General features: G+C 46.0%; 1 protein-coding gene across 6 annotated transcripts in view; it reads right to left on the minus strand.

The window, feature by feature from the left end:
• Nucleotides 1-13,909: 13,909 nt before the first annotated feature.
• CPNE1 (copine 1) overlaps nucleotides 13,910-21,467 on the minus strand; it is a 50,646-nt gene continuing 43,088 nt past the window's right edge. For 5 of the 6 annotated variants that reach the window (XM_032127289.1, XM_032127290.1, XM_032127288.1 and 2 more), the window contains 3 exons: nucleotides 17,727-17,860; nucleotides 15,779-16,015; nucleotides 13,910-15,056 (listed from right to left, as the gene is read on the minus strand). In XM_032127289.1, the coding sequence (XP_031983180.1) occupies nucleotides 14,940-15,056; nucleotides 15,779-16,015; nucleotides 17,727-17,860 (488 nt within the window). In that variant the 3' untranslated portion in view covers nucleotides 13,910-14,939. The remainder of the gene's footprint in view (nucleotides 15,057-15,778; nucleotides 16,016-17,726; nucleotides 17,861-21,467) is intronic. The other variant, XR_004243559.1, reaches the window with a different exon arrangement.

Raw genomic sequence — 21,467 nt, forward strand, 5'->3', positions numbered from 1 at the left:
GGCGGTGGAAGCATGCTGTGGTGGGAGGATGAGGCTTCACCATGGTCTTAGCTACAGGAGTATTCTACCCACCTCTATATCGTTTCTGATGAACTGTTGATCATTTGTAGGAGCTGCCCAGTGCACCCCCCAAGCCCTCAGGCTATGAGCTGGGTGTTAAATAAGATAAGGAAGGCGAAGCAAACCTGCGACGCCGCAGGGCAGCGTTTCTTTTTCTTCACACCAATGGCTCAGCTGTGGTAACTCCCTCCGGGGAAGCACCAGCACAGTCCCACCCAGCCTGAGGGGTCAATCTTTGCTAATGGACCATAGAGGACTCAATGGCACCAGCACAATAGGCAGCTACAACACCATCACTGACTCTAAAAATGTCCCATGACTCACAGTGTTATCTCACGAATTGTCAAACTCCCCGCCCTGAGAGAGGTACTGAGCATTCCCACCTGAACCTGAAAGAAATGAGAGTGTTATAAATGTATTGTGATGTTGGCTTTTCGCATGTTATATAATTGTTATGAATGTATTGTGATGTTGGCTTTTTGCATGTTACTTAATGTTGGAGAAACTTTGCCTAGGTTCTATGATGTAATGCATGGTATTGTGAAAAACGAGGTTCACTCTCCTGTTAGAATGTAAAGAGTTTAATATAAAGACAATAAGAGACACATAAAAGAAAGCAAAGGGATAACAGCCGGGTGCCTTGGCGCTCTGCCAAGAGCACACCTGATGCTCGAGGCGAGTCCTTTTTATACCATTTTTACTGTCTGTTCTCTATTCATATTCAAACTTTTCCAGGAACTGTTCTGCATGGCCACTGCTTGGTTCCGCCTTTTTAGAGCATGCGTATTCTTCTGCCTTGTGGTTTTATTTCTTTTGATTCTTGGGGTTGGGCCCGCTAGGTAAGAGTCGATGGTAGGGTGGATCTCTTAATTCTCCAGACAGTCAGGGCTGATTGCAGCTTTGGGCCTCTTTGCCCCCCGGGCAGAGCGGTGATAGCGGCTCTCGGACCCTCCTGGCCGCCCGTTCTCCGGGCAGAGCAGCCTTTGGGCCCTTTTGTTCTCTGGACAAAGTGTTGATCAGCAGCTTCTTGGGCCTCATCCTCTGTTCGCTTGGAGGTTCTCTTACTTGCTCACACTTGCTCACACTTGCTAACATTCTTGCTAAAAAGAGAGAAAACTACATCCACACAGCAAAAAAAGCATTTCTAATATTGTATAGTATCTATCTTTATACTTTGCGAGAAGCCAATATTATAATATATGTTTATAACAGTATAGAATGTCTATTGTTCATGTAGTCGGTTTGGAGAAGGTGGGCAGAGAGAGAGAGTCTTCACATTCCTGGAGTATCTTATCAGAGAAAAAGAAGACCCGAAACCAGAGAGAAGAATTGATGGAGGGAGCAGAGACGGAATGGAGCCAAGGAGGAAGATACGGCTGATGGGATGATACACAGAAACTCCAAAGAATTTATGAATCATGCATGATGGTGATGAATATGCAATATGAGATGTACTTTTAAAGACGATCTTTTGGACGTAGAGGTGTGCCTTTGGCTCTGCCAAAGCACCTGGCCATAATATCCTTTTTGCTATTGTCTCCTAATTGTCCCTTTTATTAAACTTTTCTTAAAATTTTACAAAGAGTGAACCTCGTTTGTCACAATTTGGTGCCCGTAGGGGGAAAAGGCCTCACCTCTGAGATCTCCTGGGGAACCCAGAGCAGGGGGGTGCCCCCGCCCGCTTTTGGCGGCCTCGCTTTGTGCTTCCCGGCGGGGTCAGGGGGGTTTGCAGTCAAACACCCGGAGGGCAAGAGAGGAGACAAAGCAACAAGAAAGGAAAGAAAAGGGTCCCTAAGATACCGCGACAGTTAAACAGGTAAAATCTTGTGCACGAAGACTCAGAGAAAGGTGAGTGATTTTTCTTTCCTCTTTTTTTTTTTTTTTTTTTTTTTTTTTTTTTTTTTTTGAGCGGATACGGGGGATGAAAGTGTGTGCATGAGACGCGGGCTGGTTACCCCAGAGCTGCGAAGCGAGTGTGGAGCCTCTGAGGCTGCGGCTCTGCTCTGCCGCGAGGGAAGCAGTCAGTAAAGAGGCGAAGCCAAAGATAAAAGGAGTGAGAGAAGCCCCGGTTTAACTGGGACTGGGTTTCAGGGGAGGGATTGGATCCCTTGAAGGAGGGGAGTCAAGAGTTTCCTAGTACAAACCACAAGGAAACGAGACTAAAAGTAAAAGAGCCCCTAAAGAATTGCCAGGTTGAGGATTGGATCCGAGAGATTTAGGTTTTGAGACTGCCGGATTGGGGATTAAAAATTCCAAGAAATCCGGGTTTAATTCTGTCGAATTGAGGATTGATCCAAGAGATTTAGGTTTTAAGACTGCTGAATTGAGGGTTGATTCCAAGAGATTCGAGCTCAATTCTGCCAAATTGAGTATTAATCCAAGAAATTTAGGTTTTGAGACTGCCAGACTGAGGATTAAATTCCAAGAAATCTGGGCTTAATTCTGCTAAATTGAGGATTACTCCAAGAAATTTGGGGTTTGAGACTGTCGAATTGAGGGTTGGATCCAAGAACTTTAGGCTTAATTCTGCTAAATTGAGGATTGAAACCTGGAACACTGGGCCCAGGGGTGAATATTGGCCAACAATTTGAAATTAAAAGGTACCTTAATCTTGTGTGGTTGTGACTGATAGCGCTTGAGAAAGAGAAATTGGAACAATAAAAAGGAGTGAGTGAGAATGAATGAAAATGTATGTGATAGAAATGTTAAGCCTTGAAATACAACTTTATTTTCTGGAGGGAGGTATATTTTATTAAGAGATGGGAACTTTTGTATTCTAGGAGAAGAAAGGGGAAAGAGGTGGTGGGGTCCGAATAGTTGTTTGTTTTGTTGGTTTTTATTAAAAAAAAAAAAGTGGGAAACAAAGGCCTGGAAAGGATAGATAAGATTCTGAGAAAATGGGACATAAAACTAGTAAGCAAGAGTCAGGGAATAAAAAAGGGAATAGAGGCGTGCCAGCGGAGATACCCCAGGAAAGCCCTCTGGGAGTTATGTTAGCTGACTGGAATACTAACCCAAATACAAGGGAAAAAAGAGCAAAGTCAAAATGTTTAGCAGGGGGAATTTCTGAGCGCAGGGAAGCCGGCCGAAGTCACGATACAAACACCGATACGATTTGAGCATCGTGCTTCCTTTCTTGTTTACTTACACTCACTTATATCTACTTTACAAAGATTCATGCCCTATTCCCACGGGACAGCCTCTAAGCAGCGGGGGAATCAACCAGTGCGTAACTTTTCCCAAGGCTGTTCAAGGCTGCCTGCTGCCAGGTGTCTTTCTGGCGTATCTGCAGCCTGAGGGCCCTTCAGGGGTGCTTCTGCAGCAGCCCTGGGTTGCCCAAACTCTCCTGGGCTATCATATGCCCCTGTTCCACAAGGAATCCCTCTATAAAAACGATACAGTTTTGTATGTTAGATTGGGCCGAGAAGGAAATAAGATCTGACCATGTTTTCTGGCCCAGATATGGCTCTTTTGAAGTTTGGATCTGTTAGACTTTACAAGGATTTGTAAATTCAAAAGAACTCATTAACACAGAAGGCAAGTACACTTCATGCTGGGTGGGAAACATAGAGCCTAAGGGGATAAAAATTTTTAAGTTGTCAGAGACTCAAGGAAAGGAGCAAAGGGAAAGCAAGAAAGAGAAGGGCTGGGACCCCCTCGAAGCATTGCCCCCTCCATTCCCACTTGCCCCCTGCAAGCCCAGGCTCCTGTGGCGCCGCTCGCAGCTGCAGCGCCGCTCCCGGAGCCCGAGGTCCCGCCTGTGCCGGCTCTCAGGCACCGCCCGCGGCTCCACCGCTTGTCCCAGCGGCGGCGGCTCCGCCGGTAGCCCCGCTGTTCCCGCCGCCCCCTCCAGCCCCTGCGGCTCCAGCGGCAGCCCAGCCCCTCCTTACGGTGTCCCGCCCGTCCCTAGCCCAGGTATCTGCTCCGCGGCAGCCCAGCCCCCCCTTATGGTGTCCCACCCGTCCCTAGCCCGGCTCTCCGCTCCACACCAGCCCAGCCCGCCGCTTTTGGCCTCCCCCCACCTTGCCCCTGCCCCGGCCTCGCTGGCGGCCCCAGTCCCGGCTCCGGCCCCGCTCCCGATGTCCGCGGCCGTTCCAGCAGCCCCTGCCCCCGCTGCGTTCTCTGCCGCGGCTCCATTGAACCCGGCTTCGGCCCCGCGGGCCGCGCTGGGCCCGCCGGCAGCTCAAAGTCCGGCCACCGTGGCTGCTGCGGACCCGTGCAGAGGGTCCACACCAGACTCTGGTATCCACAGGAAGAGCTTGTCCCCTTGGCAGTTCTGGCGGCAGTCCCTGCCTATGCCCCCCCACTCCTGGAGGAATCAGCTTCGGAGAGGACTCCTACCCCCTACGCCCCCTCCCTCGCCTGCACCGTTCCCCTGGCAACGACCGCTTCTGCTGCTCCTCTTAAAGCAAAACACCAAAGTACGGGGAGCTCAGTTACAGAACAGCCCTCTCCCAACGCCCCCCAAGACAGGAAAGAAGTATCATAAGAGAAAAAGGACACAAGAATTGGGATGGGGAGGAATACTTCCACTCCAAACAGACCGAACTGACCACTGTACTCGCCACCAAGAAGATCACATACCCCTGCTGTGGGCAGCAGCCCCATCATAGGCACGGGGGGTAGAGGTATCAGCCATATCGGACCTCTGTTATTCCTTTATCTGTCACTCCTCTTTTGTCTCTTCCCTCTGGGGATACCGACACAGCCATGCCATGGGTGTTACTGAAAGCTGTATATGGAAAAACACTGAGGTTCCTTTTTCATTGCGCATACCCATGTCAACAGTTATAACCCGCCCACATTAGGAACAAGTGGTATCACGTTAGGAAGTAAATGTCCAAAAGGGGAAAGATGGATTTGTTTCACATATATTGTTGGGAATAAAGTCTCAGGCTTAGTAAAAGAACCAAACTGGTCAGGCATTGGAATTACTAGCTAGCCAACAAAGCCAAACAAGAGCTGCAGTGTATCAGAATAGGTTGGCTTTAGACTATCTATTGGCTGAAGAAGGAGGAGTTTGTGGAAAATTTAATACATCAAATTGTTGTTTGAAGATAGATGACCATGGGGATGCCATCCTAGATATAGCCAAAAATATCAGAAAAATAGCCCATGTACCAGTCCAAAAGTGGGAATCCGCACTAAAACTTAGCTGGTGGGATAATGTATTGGGAATAAAAGTGTGGAAGAAGCTAGGCTTCTTCCTTTTATGTGCCACCGCAGGCTTGATATTTCTCCCTTGCCTGATCCCCTGTTTCATTCGATTAATATCTACCGTGGTCCAAGGCATGCAAATAGTACCAATGCCTGTGGAACCAAAATTGGCTACATCTGGAATGGCACCAAAGATCAGGGTGTTAAAGAAGCAAAATTACATCAAAGACCCCTTTGAAGAAGCAAGATTGATTTGTGAAAAAAATGAGCAAATATTAAAGGCTAGAAAACAAGGGATACTGCTCAAGCCAAATGATCTGTAAAAAAAGGAAAAGGGAGGTATTGTTATGAATGTATTGTGATGTTGGCTTTTCGCATGTTACATAATTGTTATGAATATATTGTGATGTTGGCTTTTTGCATGTTACTTAATGTTGGAGAAACTTTGCCTAGGTTCTATGATGTAATGCATGATATAGAATGTCTATTGTTCATGTAGTCGGTTTGGAGAAGGTGGGCAGAGAGAGAGAGTCTTCACATTCCTGGAATCAGAGAAAAAGAAGACCCGAAACCAGAGAGAAGAATTGATGGAGGGAGCAGAGACGGAATGGAGCCAAGGAGGAAGATACGGCTGATGGGATGATACACAGAAACTCCAAAGAATTTATGAATCATGCATGATGGTGATGAATATGCAATATGAGATGTACGTTTAAAGACGATCTTTTGGACGTAGAGGTGTGCCTTTGGCTCTGCCAAAGCACCCAGTCATAATACCCTTTTTGCTATTGTCTCCTAATTGTCCCTTTTATTAAAATTTTCTTAAAATTTTATAAAGAGTGAACCTCATTTTTCACAAGAGGGATGTGTCTTTACTGTGGGCCTGTTTGTAGATAAAGCCAGATACTGATAGGTGAAAAAAGCAATGTGAGAAACCATAAATTCCAGAGGAATTCCACCAATTGACACTGTTGCTCAGTGTGCTAAATTCTTGGATTTAGAGGAAAAAGAACAGAGATACAAAGAAAAAAGCGGTGGGGGGTGGGGGGTGTGCACATTAGAAGGGGGTCTGTATTAGGCAATTCAGGAAGTCTGTACTTCTCAAGTACCTCAGCCAATGGGGAAAGAGAGAGGGAAATGTGGCTGGGAAATTAGGATAAAAAGGAGGCTGCGTCCTCCATCATTTTGAGAGGCCTTATGGAAAATGCCCCATTGGTCTCTCCCTTTATTCATGAATAAAGCTATGGGACTCCTCTGTTTCCCTTTTGGACATAAACCTCTGGCACTGTGGATTAATTTTCCTAACAAACCTGAGTATATATAATCTTCGGGCCTGGGGACTTCAGGTACCACCACTCGATGGATTTGGAGGAGGACCAGAACTTCAACAGGACTGGTACCATCCTGACCAACAGGGTGCCAGGTTTTATTCAGTCTTCGTCGGTTAAAACCAGTTTTCTCTGTATCATTGTATTATAATCTCTTTAATAAATTGTAACTCTGACCTGTAATCTCTCTTAAGGTTGTTGAGTGGGGTTCATTTCTTCCACCAGTTTACTTTCAAACCAGCACAGCCATGCAGCAATAAAACATAGCAGACTGACAACATTTGGCACCACTTTTGTGAATCCAAATAAGTAAGCTCATCAGTTTAGAACAGACAAAGCTCAGTGTGCTGGCCCCACATCCAGTCATGGGTAGTGAATCGTGCCGCAGCCGGGCCAGGATACACTTCAGAGACAGAGTCAGAGAAGTGGGTATTTGCTTTATTCGGCGCGCCGGGTGTGTGGGGATCGCTCCTCCAAACACACACACCTGGTGCTCTCTACAACACAGTATTATGGGCTAAATTATGAATATTCACCACATTCCTTGGGGACAGGTGTGGTTATACAAATTATTTCTCAGAAGTCATTAATATCATTAGCATACGGGCCACGCATGCGCTGAGGAAGACCTCTCCTCTTCCTCGGGGGTCTTTTCTGATGAAGGCCAGTAGTCATCCTCTCATGAACTTTTCACCTTTCTCCCTGGGCATGCGTAGTCCTCTGAGGAATGATTCAGCGGTCTCTGAGATAATCCTTGTCCCCTCTATCTTGACAAGATTAGGGTGAATTCGGCTTCTCAGGCTTTGTAATTAACATCTTCTGTCTGAACTAACATTTGCTGTCTCCTAATAGTTAACTTGTGTTTACATAAGTTATTGACTGCCCCTTCTTCAATCCCCCCTTTTCTTTGGTTATTTGTAATTCTTTACAAATCTCACATGTCTTTAAAGTAAGTACCCTTCTCTATCTTATTTCTAAGTTTGTGCTTGTGCCACTGAGCATAAGCATCGTGATTCCAAGTACATGATATCATACAACAGTAACTACTAATACAAACACTAAGTAACAATGCAATAACACAAATAGCTATTACAAACAATTGTTTAAGCCAGGATAAGTTGGGTAACCATGCTGTAAGTTTGCCCCACACCTCTTTAAACCCCCAAGAAGTGTCATCCAAGGTGATCTGATGTAGTGTCCATGTTTTTTCCAGAATTGTCTGCAAATCTCTTTCTATTCGTTTGTCTAAATCAACATAACTACAACAGCTTGTATTTATAACTGTACATACTCCTCCTTCCTTGGCATACAGTAAATCTAATGCAAGTCTATTCTGTATGGCTAATTGTGAGATGCTCTTAATCTCGATTTGCTGTGTTCTTATGGCATCTGCACTGGCATTCATTATGGTTTCTACAGTAGCAGAAAGGTTCACTATTGCTTTCTCTAGTTCACTTACCCAGTATAAACCATCGGGCAAAGCTGTGAAATCTAGTGGGCCTATCTGTTAAGGGGTTTGATGTCCTTTTGGTCCTCTGTATAAAAGTTCGGAGCAAGCCTTGTAGTTGAGAAACAACAGTGATGTGGGGAAATACTGGTCCTATAGCACAGCGGCCTTGCCACCCCAAGGGTAAAACTTTATAGGCATTGTGACCACTTATCCAGTACCAACCCTGCCCTGTGGGCACCAGCCAACCTTTGGGCTTTGGTCCTTGTCTTGTTTGATTCTTATTCCACATGTTAGCCCCCCCATAGGTCCAGAATTCTGAGCAGTTGGGGTACCTGCCTATAAATGTTAAGTTCTCACATTTGGAGTCTGTCTTATTCCCTCCTGAGTTTTCAGGTACAGATTCTTCCCAGCACCTCTGCACACAGGATACTGGTGAGGACCCAAGTATTGGCTCTTCAAACTCCTACTTCCACTGAAATTGATCTAGGGATATGTTGACATAATGTGAAAGCCTGCTAGTACTAAGTGCAGCATAGATTGTTGTTGTATTAGGAAATGTTGCCCCAACCAAAGGAAAGCCTCTAGCAGAATTCTCAGGCAGCTGGGAACATATCCAGCAATCAGATTAAAATTCTCAACAACACCTTTGAGCAATCGAAGGTATGTATTCTGGTCCCATGTGCCTGCCCCAATTACCAATGTTATCTGTATGTTGTGTTGATTTTTCGTAGTTGAAGGTGCAGAGGTCCTGTTCTTCTTGCCTCCGACTCTGGCTTTGGCACAGGTTTGGTCCTGGTATAATGGATCCAGGTCGGTTTTCCTTGTACTTTAATTGCTGTATGAGTGGTCAGCAGTGTCTGATAAGGTTCTTCCCATTTCTCCTGGAGTGGATCCCCTGAAAGAGACTTAACATAAACCCAATCCCCTGGTTTCACATTATGAAAGGCTTTATCAGGTGGTGGCGGTTGACAGTTAACAACTGTAGTGCATATTGATTGTAATTTTTGACCTAAATGTTTAGCAAAGCCATGGGCAGAGCCTGATAACAATATAAATTAGTTTCTTGACAAATTTTGGCTAATTGTTGCTTTATTAAGTGATTCATCTTTTCTACTTGTCCACTTGCCTGAGGCCTGTATGGTGTATGTAACTGCCAGTGTATGCCCAGTAGATGACTCACTCCCTGCACCACCTGGGCTACAAAGTGTGATCCTCTGTCAGAATTAATTTCTCTGGGTATCCCAAATCGTGGAATAATTTCTCGTATTAAAGCTTTAACAATTTCTCTAGCCTTGTTTGTTCTACAAGGGAAAGCTTCTGGCCAACCTGAGAAAGTGTCTGTGAGGACTAGAAGGTACTTGTATCCCCCCTTCCTAGGTAATTCAGAAAAGTCAATTTGCCACACATCCCCTGGTAAAACTCCTTTAGTGACAGTTCCTGTGCTTAGCCTAACCGTGGTATTAGGGTTGTTTTTAAGACAGATTTCACAAGTGGAAGTTATGTCCTCAATTGTTTCCTTTAATTTTGATGCTGTCACTTTGTCCTTCAAATGGTTATATAAAGCATCAACTCCCCAATGTGTCTTAGAATGTTTGCTTTGGATGAGTAATTTTAGCAGTTTTCTGGGTATTACAATGAGATCCTTTATTCTAGCCCACCCATCAGATCCTATTTGTCCCTTCCCTTCTTGTATCCAATTTAAATCATCAGTGTCATATGGTGGGGGTTTTTCACCCATAAGGATGTTGGAAGGGATTAGAGCAAGGGCTTGAATTTGATCCCCGCCAGCCACGGCCTTTGCTGTTTTGTCTGCCGTAGCATTTCCCAGTTCAGGGATAGTGTTACCCTGGGAGTGTCCCTTACAATGCATTATAGCCTCTTTTGAAGGTTTTATCACTGCTTCCAGTAACTGGATGATTTCAGTAGCATGCTTGATTTGTTTCTTCTGTGAGGTCAATAAACTTCTTTCTTTCCAGATAGCCCCGTGAGCGTGTACCACCCCAAAAGCATACCTTGAATCAGTCCAAATGTTGATAGGTTTTCCTTCAGCTAACGCCAAGGCTTGAGTTAGGGCTATTCTTTCAGCTATACCTAAAACATGAGCCAAAAACCACCACAGCCAAAAACCCCCAAAACCAGAGAACCAACTTCTTCCTTCCCACAAAGCCACGCTCTGCCACTCTTGTCTAATACCAAGCTCTCTCCTCCAGCAACTTGGACACTGTTCACTCTTTCTAATAGACAATACCACTTTCTAATACATGTACACAAAAGCCAAGCTCCACAACTGTTTCCACACTAGGCACAGGATTTCAAAAGAGAAATTAGCGTTGGGGCCTGGGTGTTCTCAATTCACTAACTAAAATCTTTCTCCTCTAAAATCTGCCCCCCTCCCTTTGGACAGTAAGGTTGAATTCCAAACCAACAGTTTATATGATTTATCCTCATTCACTCTTTGCCAAACGCTTCGCTTTTCTCTGGCCGAGCCCTTCGCCGGGGTACGGAACCGCAGATAGAGCTCCTCACTCGCTCTGCACTTTGACAGCACGTCTCATCCACTCTCACTCACACAGCAGCAGAATAGCAACAGACAAAACACAAAGAGCCGTACAATAGCGCCTAACAGCGGGGTCCGACCCCTTAAAGGTACCTTTCACAGTGGGGTCCAACCCCGGGGGGTCCAACCCCTTAAAAGTACTTTTCCTCTTGCCCAGGACTAATTTTGGGAGACCCAGTCTTCCTCAGGACTTTCGACCCACCCTCAGGGACTCAAACCCTGGACCTGCAGGTATTTTGTGTTTAAAAGGAATAGCAAATACCTTAAATTGGTGCAGATGGTCCCTGTCTGCCCCCGCCGTGAGCCAAACGACAGCTGAGCTCCCCCTGAAAATTCAGGGCCATAACTGGGAGGGTCTGCTTATCCCTGCATCAGGCAGCCGGGCAGAGTTAGGATCCCATCTGGGATGCCAGTCAAATCACCACAAACTGGGCCAGGAGACACTTCAGAGACAGAGTCAGAGAAGTGGGTATTTGCTTTATTCGGCGCGCCGGGTGTGTGGGGATCGCTCCTCCGAACACACACACCTGGTGCTCTCTACAACACAGTATTATGGGCTAAATTATGAATATTCATCACATTCCTGGGGACAGGTGTGGTTATACAAATTATTTCTCAGAAGTCATTAATATCATTAGCATACGGGTCACGCATGCGCTGTGTGTGTCCTGGTGGTCGCGCTGAGGAAGACCTCTCCTCTTCCTCGGGGGTCTTTCTGATGAAGACCAGTAGTCTTCCTCACAGTGCACTTTTCACCTTTCTCCCTGGGCATGCGTAGTCCTTTGAGGAATGATTCAGTGGTCTCTGAGATGATCCTTGTGCCCTCTATCTTGACAAGACTAGGGCGAATTCGGCTTCTTAGGTTTTTGTAATTAACATCTTCTGTCTGAACTAACATTTGCTGTCTCCCAATTGTTAACTGTGTTTACATGAATTAGCTGTTGACTGCCCCTTCCTCAGTAGAATGGAGCAAGCAGTGCAACTTAAGCCGTTTAATGAGACATCCAGACCACCGAAGTATGCTGCAGTTGAGTGGATCCAGTACTTGCTCAAAGCTGGTCAAAAGACAGCACCTCCTCATGGAGTTTGTGTGGCTTCCTCAAACACCTGCAGCAGTCTCATCACTGCACCCACCTGAAGACAGTGCCTCATTTTTAGCAAAACAGTCCCCTGTGTGTTTAGACATTAACCCTACCAGTTATCCAGGCAAAAAAAGCATTCTCTCTCCCTACCTGTTGGGTAGTGTAGCATAGCCTGGCATGAAATGTTACCAATATTTATTGCCGAATGTCCAGGAAGCAAGAGGAACCCTCCCCACTGAGCTCCCACATCAACAGCTTTTGATTTTTTCAAAGCCCTGAGGCTGAAATACCTTTGGGGATCACAAGTACAAAGGTGCTTGTTTAATCTTGGCAAGGGTAAAAAGACTTCTGGGGTGTTGCTTGTGCTCACCGTGAAGATAAATCAAGCCAGTGATTGAGAGATACAGAGAGCATGCACAACACATTGTCCTGAGGAAAATAACCTGACCTCTCCTCTAACTCAGCCATTCGATCAGTCTGCATTCCAGCTCCACCCAGGGCAGCACATGGCAGAAAACAGACCCGCCAGCCTTCCATCAAAGTGCTCAGCAGCTGTCTGCACTTCCTCTAAAACCTGGTGTCCTGGGGAGAGTAAAAGACAGAAAACAAAATTCTGCCACACCAGGTCAGTAGCTTCCAAACTTAGCTTCCCTTGGCTTTCACCTGGGCCCACACCCATGCAGCTCTTGTTCCTAGGTGACAACTACAGGACTTGTGTCCCTTTCCTTGCTCACATTTTAGCCACTTACCTGTGGGTAAAGAGCATCTCCTTCAAATTCAGGTCTGCTACCACAGGGGGAAGAACTTCCTCAGACCTGTCTCTACCACTTCTTGGCCTCTTCCTCCCCAAAACAGGAAAGGTCTCTTCTACCATCAATGAATCCTGCACCTGGACATACCTCAGCTAGCTGCAGAACAGTGACTGCACTCCTTACAGGACAGACACAGAGGATTCACTCCATTTTGCATGGCAGCTGGCAGAGGTTTAAAAAGGAGAGGCAAAATGGGCTTCAAAATACACACACAAAAACCAGCCTTAGGTTTCTTGTATGTAACACAAAGAAGAGCTCTGTCTACAGGCTGTAAGCAGCTAAAATCACAAGAGAAGGACGTTCTCAACCACAAGAGTGCGGTGGCCGGTGAACATACATTACAAGGGACAGAGTTTTCAGTAAGACAAGTCCCTAGTACCACAAGAACCACTTCATGTTAGGGTGACCAGAAAGGCTTCTCCTGGGATGCATTGTTCTGTTATGTTAATCTACCCCAGTTTGGATTCCCCGGTTGGCTGTCAGCCTCTTCCCCTCATCACTCCCCCAGAGTTCTCCATTGGTCCCCGTTCCCTGGTCCTGCCTTTCCCCTGCCCCCGGACAAAATTGTGAGTTGCGGGATCATGCTGGTATTTGCCTCTGCAACCTCTGACAGTGTGGAAGCAATAAATGCTCCTGGCAGAACGCACTCAAATGCCTTTCTCGACTCTTTGCTACGGACTATAATACTGAACCCACCCGTGCTTCTGTGGGAGCCGGGCAGGGACAGTATTACAAGAGCAGTTTCTCAGAGATGACCTGGCAGTTCTCCTCCCTCTTCCACACCTGTAACACATTTCAGTTTAGACTCGAGAGGTTGCTTGGTTTCTTTCAAGACTAAGTTTTGAAGTGCAAGACTTAGAAAGTCCAAGAAATGCAAGAAAATGGGGTGCTGTCAGGAAAGACAGTCCAGCTTTCTCTAGAGGAAGCTGGCTGCTGTTCATGTAACCTGAGAGAACATATCACGGTCAAAATAGGTTTGAATAAAAAATTAGAACAGCTTAATCTCGGCTCAGCAGTGGTCCTGACCCCACAGCCCTTCAAGCACAAGCTATGTAATGGTAGTTTGGTGGCAGAGTCCTCCCAGAGCAATTAGTCTAGTTGAGGATGTGAGTTCAACCCCAAGTTCTGTCTCACTCAAGCTTGTAAACTTAACCAGTTTCAGGGCCTGATCACAGATGCAATCTGCCAATGCATTCTCACCATTTTCTGGCTTATATGGTAGAACAGACAAATTCTTTTGTAACTTCACAGTAAAGGAACATCTCATCTTGCTGCAGTAAAGGGCTGTGGGATTCAGCAGTCTTAGTGATTAAAAGGGAACAAAGTTAATGATGGAAAAATGGCTCTGCTTTGTTTTGGATCACACTGAACCTAGGCTCCTTCAGGTACTGAAACGCCACCATCCACATTGCTGGAAAACAAAGGGAAAAGTCCAGGAAGGAAATGAGAGTCCAGACATGTTATCTAAGCCAAAGTAGAATCTTTATTTATGTAACTGAAAGCGATGACACTTGTAGTGCAATGACAAGCCCAAGTTTCTTTATCTCTACTTGGAAATGAACCATCTCCCTCAAAACATTTGTGCTTTGCTGTCATGTGCCTGTTCTACAGTCCCCAGACCATGTAATGCACACTTCACACTACTGAGGATAAGGAAGCTCCTCCTTGGAGTTCCACAGAGAAGTTACTTCTTCATTTTGTAACTTGTGTGATATAAAGAATTCACTCAAAGCATCTTCACTTCAGTGTTTCCAAATGCTGGATTTTTAAAGTCACATTAGTGTGACTCATTAATCTCACCACAATCTCATTAATTAATGATTAATCCTCATTTCTCCCCCATAAATAAGCGAAGTGCAGTGTTCTTAAACTATAACAGTCACTCCAAGCAGTTCATCACAGAAAAAAATTTTGCTAATAGAAAAAATGTGATTAAAAAGAACACAGAAAGGTATGGTCACTGAAACATAAAAAAAAATATACTGGCACTTTATGAAGGCACAACAGGAACTACCTCAGGCATCCAACCAACAGTCTTTGGTCACATCCAGAACAGAAGGGTCCCCATTTCAAAGGCAGCTTGATAGAAGAAAGACACCTATCAAGGAGCACAGGGTAGGTGACACTACAGCAAACACAGGTGCAACACTTCTCCCACCAGGCTCAGCACTCAGTGCAGAGGCCCACCCTGATAGCAAGTAGCAGATGGGATGTGTGGTGTGATGTGTCACAACTTGTGCTGTTGCAAGGTAGAAAACCAACAAGGTCGATTTTTCTGTGACAAAAACTTCCAGCACTTGGGGGTTTTTCTGTATTTACATTTCTTCTGATAGAAATAGGAAAGATCAAAGACCCAGAGCACAAGCAAGTGAAAGAAGTGGTGTGACTGGTGCGATCTCAAGGCACTGAGCACCCACAGTGTACAAGGGAGAATGTGGCTGCAAGCAGCTCTCCTTCACCCCAGTGCTACAGGTGGCCAGGGCCATCCTGAATCTACATTGCCTTGATTTCTGGCAGTTCCAGGGGGGGCCACCCCTGCCATTTATAGTATGACACCAGCTGCTTGGGCACTTCAGCCAGAACCATCTGGGAAAGTGCTTCCTGGGGAGCCTGAAAAGAGAATGGGGAGAATAAATCAGAAATACCACAGAGAACAGATTTGTTAGCCTAGTGAAAAGCTCTTTTAGAGAATTTGTAACACCTGTCATGATCATTCTGTTTTAAGAATTCCTTGCTACGGCTTTAGGAGCACTTCCAGTCAGTCTCGGTGAGCACTGCTGATGAAAACCACTTATTCTCACCTCAACTTCAGACTTACATAGTCTGAGTGCAAAACTGCCCCAGCCACTAGCAATGTCTCTTATTTTGGGTTTTCATTTGAATCACTCAACCCAATTGACCATGCAAAGTGCATGAATGCCAATGCCAACAGTGGAATTCAGGGGGAGCTGGGGAGTGACTGGACTGCTTTCAACAGCAAGGAAGAATGATCTCAACTTCAATCACTCATGGGCCTCAACATCAGAGACTTGACAATATGATCTCAGTTCCTGCCTAAACGTTCACATCCCAGGACAGAGAACATCCCCTTTAACCCTGCAATAGCCAAGAGATAGTATGTGAAATCAATTATACAATGAGGGCTCTCAAGAACTGCAAGACAGCAAGACACACAGCTTTGAACACAGAAGCCAACATCTCAACTCTCACTGGGAACAAGCGGCACGGGCATACCCTCTGAGCATGCAGCTTGCTGCCTTGTCAAGACCAGGTCATTTTTAGGATGCATACATCCTGGCACTGGGACTCTTCTGAACTTAAAAACAACCTACATTTTTGAACTGTCGGAAAGGCACAAACTGGACAATGTCCCGTGCAGCTGGCTCTCCTGTCACAGATTTCAGAACACCGTTGTCTCCATCAAGGAACTCCATTGCTTTAAAATCGGCTTCACCAACACCAACAATGATGATGGACATGGGCAGCTTAGAGGCATTAACAATTGCTTGCCTAGTTTGGTCTAGATCAGTGATCTCTCCATCTGTGATGATCAGCAAGATAAAGTATTGCTGAAAAACATAAGAAAGCATCTAGTTAGGTATTTCAACACCAGAGCTCACATAACTGAAGGCAGATAGAGCACTCCTTTATGCTAAGAAAGAAATCAGATGTTGTTGTGGATGAGACAAAACCAGAACACTAAAGAAACTTATGTTCATGAGCATTTTTTCCTATGCCTAATGATTTTCATTGTGCACTTCCAATTTTCTCTGTACTAGAAAAAAGATAAAGGATTAAATTCAGTTTATAAAGAATAGTTACATCAATTGGCAAAAAGTACTAGAGATGAAAAGTACTACTAAGTCAACACAGCTGCATACAAAATTCACTGATGAGCACTGTTTTGCTGACTGATATTCAGAAAGGCTAGAGATATTTAATATCCCTGCAGTGTTAACTCAAAAAGCCTTGGGTTTTTTTGTTATCAATAGTTTAAATTAGAAGCATTGGAAGTATTAGAAATCTCAAAACACAGCAGTGACAACATGAGACATTCTAGAGATAACACGAAGGGAAGGATACAGGAGCTTTTCCAGAAAGAAAGGAGTACCTCAAAGCAATGCCTTGGCATGGTAAAGTGTTTACAATTTATATCATTTTCCAGAAACTAAAGTTTAGTACCTGATTCTGAAATGAGCAGCTGCTGTTTTATAGCAACTACTTACAGACTTAAAATGAGGCAAACACAACAAAAATAAGAGAAAACTGAATTTCCAGTTCCAAAGCACAGTCAACACAAGAGTTACTATTGCTGTACCCAACTGCTGACAGATTCCTTATTTAAATAGTTAGCTTTAAATCTGAAAGAAAAAGTAGAGATATTTAACACATTATGAGAATTAGGAAGATTTCCCCAAAGTGCTGGGAAGGTTAAAAAATACCCTCAGAAATGTAAGAAATGGATCTCCTTAGTCCAAGTGCCTCACAGCATGGGAAATATTTGATATACACACAAATATAAGATATACACACGAACATAAGTAGCACCAAAAGTACTGACACAGCTAGGTGATAAAACAAATAACACAGTATATGTTTCTGATTGGCCTGTCAAAATGAAATCAGCTAAAATCTATCAGGACATCCAAGTCCTTCATCCTTAAGCAAAATGAATGAAGTTTAAAGAAATGAAATTTATTTTTAACAGCAACCACAGCCACAGCAGCACACAAATAAGCCCACGACCATAGAGGAGCACAGATGCTCTGCAATCAGCACACTGACTGAACAGTTCTCAGATGCCATGCCATTATGGTGGGACAGAAAGCCAAGCCCTCTGGTAGTTTCTTGGAGGCTTTTTCTCAACATTCTTGAGAGCAAAATTGTTTGGCACAACACTCTATTCTATGTGCATGCCCTAGAGGTGACAGAGCTTGGCAAGAGAGATTACAGTGAGGAAACTGTTGCCACAGTCCAACTGGTCGACCAGCCAACACAGCACCCCTGTAAAATGCAATGTAAGGACGATGCCAAACTGGGAGAGAAATAAATGTCACTTGAGCAATGAAACTAATGTGAGTGTCTACCCAGTATAGGTTCCTATCAGTATGTACCAAGAGAGCACTGACATGCTCTCTGTAGGCTGACAACAGACGACCAAACTTGGGATTCTAAGGAAGGAAGATGATGTCAATTTACTATTCCATTCTATTCAATCATAAACATGGAAAACAGAAACATCAACCCAAAGCAGATCCACAGTAAAGGCCTTGCACTCACTGCAGCAGTTCCTTGTTGCAGTGAGTGTGCTGCAAACCTTGCCACGTGGTTTATAATAGGAGAGAAGTTGGTTGGCCCGTAGAGTTGGATCCGAGGCAGAATCTGGCGGTAGGCATCCACTATTCCTTGGATCCCTGCAACACAAGGAAGGAAAGCTGCCACAAGAGCCCACAATTCCTCCAGTCATTATTTTATAAGCATTACTAAACAGCATAGCCAAAGGACAACTCACACAGCTCCGAACTCCTGAAGGGCAAATAAGCAGCAGCATAACAGGAAATATGGGAAAACAGATGACGAAAACAGTGGACAGCTGCAGAGATCGGATTTGCACATTTCTTCCCCATTCTTCATTCTTCACATCAGTCTTTGTGCCTTTAACATCACAAAGCTCAGGATTCTAGCTTTTGAGTTGGCTGATGGAGAAGGCTTTAAACTAGGTTTGAATGGGGAAGGGGATAAGACCAGGCTTGGCAGACATGAGCCTAGGGCTGGCATGCCAGCATTGGGGGTGAAATCAAGAGCCCAGCTGAAGTTCATCTATACCCTGCTGACTTTGAAGTGTGTGAGTCTCACTGGAACACACTTGCACACTTATGGAGACAAGACAACGAGTCCTATGGTAATAAAAGCCAAAAGGGAAACAGCATAAAATTATCTCAAAGGAATTATGAGTGTTCCTCTAGGAAGGCAACACAGCCAACAGCCCAGCTGAGGTGCTTCACACCAATGCACAGAGCACAGGCAACAAACAGGAGGACCTGAAAGCCACCATGATGCTAGAAAGCTACAACCTTGTGCCATTATTGAAACTTGGTGGGACACCCATGGGAATCCCATCACTTGAGTACAGCTATTGATGGCTACAGGCTGTGAAGAAGGAACAGGCAAGGAAGGAGAGGTGGAGGGGCTGCCCTCTATGCCAAGAATAGGATTGAGTGTGACTATCTGTCTCTGAAGAACAGCCATGTGGGTAAAAATCAGTGTCCAAGGCAACAAAAGGAACTTCATGGTTTTGGGGTCTAATACAGGCTGCCTGATCAAGGGGAACCTGTTGATGAAGCCTTTCTGCTCCAGCTACAGGAGGCACTGTGCTTGCAGGCTCTTGTCCTGCTGGGGGACTTCAACTGTCCTGACATCTGCTGGGAAAGTAGCACAGTGAGCTGTAGGCAATCCTACAGGAGGAGGAGACTCCTGGAATGCATGAAGGATAACTTCTTGACCCAGGTAATCAACAGCCCTGCCAGAGAGGATGCATTACTGGATCTGTTGGTCACCAATGCAAGGCAGCTAATTGGGAACATCAAGATCAGAGGCAGCCTGGACTGCAGTGATCATGCATTGGTGGAATTGGCAGTCCTGAGGAATATGGGTCAGGTAAGAGTAAAGTTAGGCCACTGATGGTTAGGAAAGCAGACTTCCAGCTCTTCAGGGAGATAGTCAGTGGGATCCCCTAGGAGACTGCCCTTGGGGACAAGGGAGAAGAACAGAGCTTGGCAGATTTTTAAGGAAGCCTTCCATAGAACACAAGAGCTAGCAATCCCAGGAGCAAGAAATCAGCCAAGGAAGGCAAGAGACCAGCATAGCTGAGTAGGGAACTGCTAGTCAAACTAAAGGGAAAGAAGCAAATGCATAGATGGTTGAAGCTAAGGCAGGTCACCCAGGAAGGGTATAGAGATCAAGTTCGTTGTGTAGGGATGGCCAAGGTGGAGCTGGAACTGAACCTGGCAAGGTAGGCAAAGAGTAAAAGGAAGGGATTTTACAGGCCCATTAACCAGAAAAGTCAAAGGTGTTAGCCCCTGATCAACAATCCTGGAAAACTGGTAACAGCGGATGAGGAGGCTGAGGTACCCAACAGCTTTTTTGCCTCAGTCTCCAATGGCAAACTCTCTTTCCACACCCTGAGTGGATGAACAGCAGAATGAGGACTGGGGGAGCAAAGTCCCTCTCACTATCAGTAAAGATCAGGTGTGTGATCACTTGAGGTACCTGAATGTACTTAAGTGTATGGGAGCCAATGAGACGCATCCCAGACCCCTGAGGAAATTGGCTGACAGAGTTGCCAAGCCACTCTCCATGATATTTGAAAACTCATGGCAGTCAGGTGAAGTCCCAGGTGACTCGGAAAGGGGAAACACTGTCCCCGTCTTTTAAAAGGGTAGAAAGGAGGACCCTGGGAACTACCGGCCTGTCAGCCTCACCCCTGTGCCTGGGAAGACCATGGGACAGACCCTCCTGGAAGCTCTGCTAAGGACATGGAGGTGATTCAGGACAGCCAGCATGGCTTCATCAAGGGCAAGTCCTCCCTGACCAAGCCAGTGGCCTTGTACAATGGCACAGCTCCGTACACAAGGGGGGGAGACAGATGTCCTTTATCTGGACTTCTGTAAAGCCTTTTGAAACAGACCCCCACAACATCCTTCTCTCTAAATCAGAGAGAGATGGATTGGATGAGTGGACTGTTAGATGGTGTATTGGTTTGGCACAGGCTGGCATTAGGTAGCAGGGGGGCCACAAAGATGGCTCCTGTAAGGAAGCTGCTGGAAGCTTCCCACCATGTCCAGCAGAGCCAATGGCTGGTGGCTCTGAAGATGGACATGCTGCTGGCCAAGGCTGGGCCAATTAGGGATGATGTAACACCTCTGTGATAACAGATTTCAGAAGAAATCAAAACAAAGTGGGGCATGCACAGTTTTAATTGCAGCTAGAGAAGAGGAGGAAGTGAGCACATGTGAGAGAAACAACAGGGAGACACCAAGGGCAGGGAAGAAGGAGGGCGAGGAGGTGCTCCAGGCACCGCGGCCGAGATTCCTCTGCAGGCCATGGTGAAGACCACGGTGAAGCAGCCGTGCCCCTGCAGCCCCTGGGGATCCACGGGGGGTGCAGAGATCCACCCGCAGCCCCTGGGGGAGGTGCCCGTGCCAGAACGGGTGGATGCCTGGAGGAGGCTGTGATCCAGTGGGAGTCCCGGTGGAGAGAGAGGGCCCTGCTTCCAGGCTGGAGCAGCCTGGCCTTGGAGGACTGCAGCCCGTGGAAAGAGAGACCCACAGTGCAGCAGTTTTGGGAGGACTGTGTGCCCATGGGAGGGACTGACAGTGCAGCAGTTTTGGGAGGACTGCTGCTCGTGAGAGTGGACCCACGCCGGGGAAGGTCACGGAGAACTGTCTCCCGTGGGAGGGAGCCCCCGGCCGCACAGGGGAAGGACTCCTCTCCTGGACCAGCGGAAGGAAATCTCAGTGATGGACTGACCAAACCCCCATGCCCTGTCTCCCTGCACTGTTAGTGGGAAGGAGGGAGGGGCTGGGGGGTGGAAGGTGTTCTGAGGGCTTATTTTACTTCTCATTATCCTCCTCTGACTCTGTTAGTAATAAATTCACTTCGCAACTTAAGTTGAACCTGTTTCACCCTTGAAGTGTTTTATTCTCCCGGTCCTTATCTTGCTCATGAAGCCTTGGGTAATTTTTTTTTTCCTTTTCCCTCCTCTGCCCAGCTGCGGCAGAGAAGGGTGAGCGAGCAGCTCTTGTGGGTGCCTGGTGTTGGGCCAGTGCCAAACCACGATAGATGGATAAGAAAGCGGTTGGACAGTCACATCCAGAGGGTAGTGCTCGATGGCTCAGAGTCCCAATGGACATCAGTGACAAGTGGGGTCCCTCTGGGGTCCATATTGGGACCAGTGTTATTTAAGATCTTCATTAATACATGACGAGAACAAGTGTACCCTCAGCAGGTTTGCAGATGACA

This window comes from Corvus moneduloides, chromosome 17 (assembly GCF_009650955.1).
Source record: "Corvus moneduloides isolate bCorMon1 chromosome 17, bCorMon1.pri, whole genome shotgun sequence".
Lineage (NCBI taxonomy): Eukaryota > Metazoa > Chordata > Aves > Passeriformes > Corvidae > Corvus > Corvus moneduloides.